Raw genomic sequence first — 3126 nt, 5'->3', positions numbered from 1 at the left:
AGCCAGAGAATCAGTGCGTCGTCGATCTCGTCCGATCGCAACGTGAGTGTGGTGGTGCGGGAAGCGGTGCGTCGCCAGCGAGAGCACCAAGCTGTGACCCGTAGAAGCCGGTGCAGCGAGGAAAATCTGAGAAGCATCTCGGGTTCCTCCTCGATTTTCTCGGTGGCGACGTGAGCCGCGACTTTCTGTTCGGGCAGATCGGCGTCGGACATCACAAAGCCCTCGCTCGGCCACAGAGATCGGTCCTCGCGGAGCCAGGCGGGTCCGGTCCACCACAGGGGGTGGTCCAGCAGTTCTCCTGGAGCGATCCCTCTGGAGGCGCAGTCCGCAGGGTTGTCTTGCCCGGGGACATGTTGCCATTGAGCCTCCGGCAGTGTTACGCAGCTCTCGTTGAGCCGGGTGCACGGCACGTATTTTCTCGTCTTTGGATACAGCTTCGCTAAAGAATGACTTTGCTTCGTGTTTTACAAATTTTTTATTGCTCGTACAAATAAACTTTGGCTCTGCGATATGATCTTTACAAACTTAGATAATGTACTCTCGACAGACCGAGACAGTCCACTGAGACAGACTGACGACGACTGAGCCAATGTACTGACGACAACTGACTGAATGTACTGACGACAACTGACTGACTGTACTGACGAGTGACGACGCCGCATGGCAACGTGGTACTACTGGAGCTAGTGGGTACGAAGCGAGCGCCTCTGGAGAACATGTGGCGACATCCGTTATTACTAGGGGAGCTAGTTCCCTTTGCGCTATATCCTTTGCGCGGCAGCGCCATCATAATAGAATTCAAATCTTAAATCAACAGCCCAAACAGGCAGCTTCTGCTGGATGTGGGCCACGCGGTTCGCCACGTAAGTCTTCCAGCGGGAGGCGTGTCCCCGGATCCAGTGCAGTGTCACCTTTGAATCTGACCAGAGAAAAATGGGTGCTGCGAACAAACGTAACGTTGATCGAGTGTGACACGCGAGAGAAGTGAGCAAGGCGGCGGCAGTGAGTTCGAGGCGCGGTAGTGTCACCAGCTTGACCGGTGCCACCTTGTTTTTCGCGGCTAACAAGTGAAGTGCCACGGAGCCGCCTCGAGTGATGCGGAGATACACGGCCGCGGCGTATCCTCGCTCGGACGCGTCGGCAAAGCCGTGCAGCTCAACCAGCGCGCTCTCGTCTCCGCTGCCAAGCCAGCGGTTCACGCGCAGTTGAGATAGGAGAGGCAGTTCCTCGAGGAAAAGCCTCCAGCAGTCCGCGTCGGCGGAGGGAAGTGGATCGTCCCAATCCAGTCGCTGTAACCACGCGGACTGAATCAGAATTTTCGCGCGAATCACAACGGAAGCCAGCCATCCCAGAGGATCGAAGAGACGTGCGGTTTCCGAGAGAACGCTTCTTTTTGTGAATGATGTGACAGTGCGCGGATGAATCGCGAACGCGAATGTGTCTTCGGTCGGGTGCCACAACAGTCCGAGAGTGGAAAAACTTTCGCTTTCCCACGAGTGCGGTTCGTGGCGAAGTCGGTGCTCGGGAGGAATTCCCGACAACACCTCCTCGTCGTTTGCGGCCCACTTTCGAAGCGGGAACCCGCCCGCCGTGCACAGCCCGCGGAGCTCGGTTTGTTTCGCGATTGCGAGTGACAAAGTGTTCGCGCCCGAGACCACGTCGTCCACGTAAGTGTCCTCGCGCAATGTGATCGCTCCCTGCGGATATCGCGATTGTTCGTCGTGGGCCAGCTGTTTCAGCGTTCGGATGGCCAAGAAGGGCGCGCACGCGAGACCGTACGTCACCGTCAGGAGCCAGAACACGCACACGAGAGCGCGGAGGGTGCAACGCCAGAGTATGCACTGGTATTTCCTGTCGTCCGGGTGGATGAGGATCTGCCGGTACATCTTTTCGATGTCCGTAACGAAGGCGTAGCGGTGCCACCGCCAGCGCATCAGGACATCGGCTAGAGCGGGCAGCAGGTTGGCGCCCACGAGGAGGTATTGGTTCAGCGACTCGCCGGACGTCGTCAGCTGCGACCCGTTGAATACCACCCTGAGCTTGGTGGAGGTGCTCGATTCTCGGAGCACACCATGGTGAGGTAGGTAGCACTCGGGCATGATTTTGTAGTCTGGAGAACCGGAAGCTAACTCCATGTGTTTCAGCTCCTCGTATTCCCGCATGAACTGGCGGTAGAGCCCGCCGAACCGGGGGTCCCTCTCGCATTTCCGCTCCATTGCGGGGTGAGCAGGCGTTCAGCTGGTCGGCGTGTCTCCGACAACTTCGTCGGCTCCTTGGAGAACGGCAATCGGACCACGTACCTCCCCGTCTCCGTGCGAAAGTGCGTTTTCACGTAGAAGTCCTCGCACTTCTGTTCGTCAGGCGTGAGGGCGGCGGGAGCGGAAGGCTCCGCTTCTTGCTCCCAGAAGCGTCGCACAAGATCGGCCAACTCGTGGTCGGCCGTCGCTTGGAAGCTGCCGCGCGTGTGGAGGGCTGAGGCACCGCAGCCACCGGATAGAATCCACCCGAAGGCTGTCTTCTGCGCGATCGGGGCGTGCGGTCCGCCCTTTCGAATGCCCTCTTCGAGGATGGTGGAGCACACTTCTGCTCCGAGAAGTAGCTCAACCGGGTCTCCAGCCGAAAACTGCGCATCGGCTAGAGGCAGCTTTTTGAGATGGGGCCACGTAGCGGGGCTCTTCGTCGCCGAGCCTTGGTAGAGAGAAAGACGGGGCAGCACGAACGCGACGGCGGTAATCGTGGCTCCGGTCGTCACGGACGTAAGGCTCACCGTCACCTTCCCGCGAGTTGACCCTGATTTCGACCCCCTGATTCCGAAAATCGACACGGCGGAGCGAGATCGTTGCAGGTGCAAGCGCTGCAGAGAGATTCGGCGACAATTGAGACCTCAGACCCTTGGTCGATGAGGGCTCGCACAGGGTGAGAGTTTCCATGGCGGTCTGCGATGGTCACTCGCGCGGTTGCGAGGAGGATCGCCTTGCGGTCGTCAGCCGAACGCACGGCGGACAGCGCGCTGACCTCAGTAGACGGCGACGCGGGAACGTAGGCTTCGTGAAGCATCGTGTGATGCCGAGCCTTACAAGTAAAGCAGTTTTTCGACGATTGGCACTTCGCGACGGTGTGATTGCC

The 3126-nt window shown here is 59.0% G+C and overlaps 1 protein-coding gene across 1 annotated transcript; it reads right to left on the bottom strand.

The window, feature by feature from the left end:
* Positions 1–761: 761 nt before the first annotated feature.
* Positions 762–2216, bottom strand: LOC112466346. Its single transcript, XM_025034406.1, has one exon. The coding sequence runs from the start codon at positions 2214–2216 to the stop codon at positions 762–764; it is 1455 nt and encodes a 484-aa protein (XP_024890174.1).
* Positions 2217–3126: the final 910 nt, after the last annotated feature.

Source organism: Temnothorax curvispinosus, unplaced genomic scaffold (genome assembly GCF_003070985.1).
Source record: "Temnothorax curvispinosus isolate PA1 unplaced genomic scaffold, ASM307098v1 QBEX01016059.1, whole genome shotgun sequence".
Classification (NCBI taxonomy): Eukaryota; Metazoa; Arthropoda; class Insecta; order Hymenoptera; family Formicidae; genus Temnothorax; species Temnothorax curvispinosus.
The sequence above is the reverse complement of the archived record's forward strand: the minus strand, read 5'-3'. Positions and strand labels throughout refer to the sequence as shown.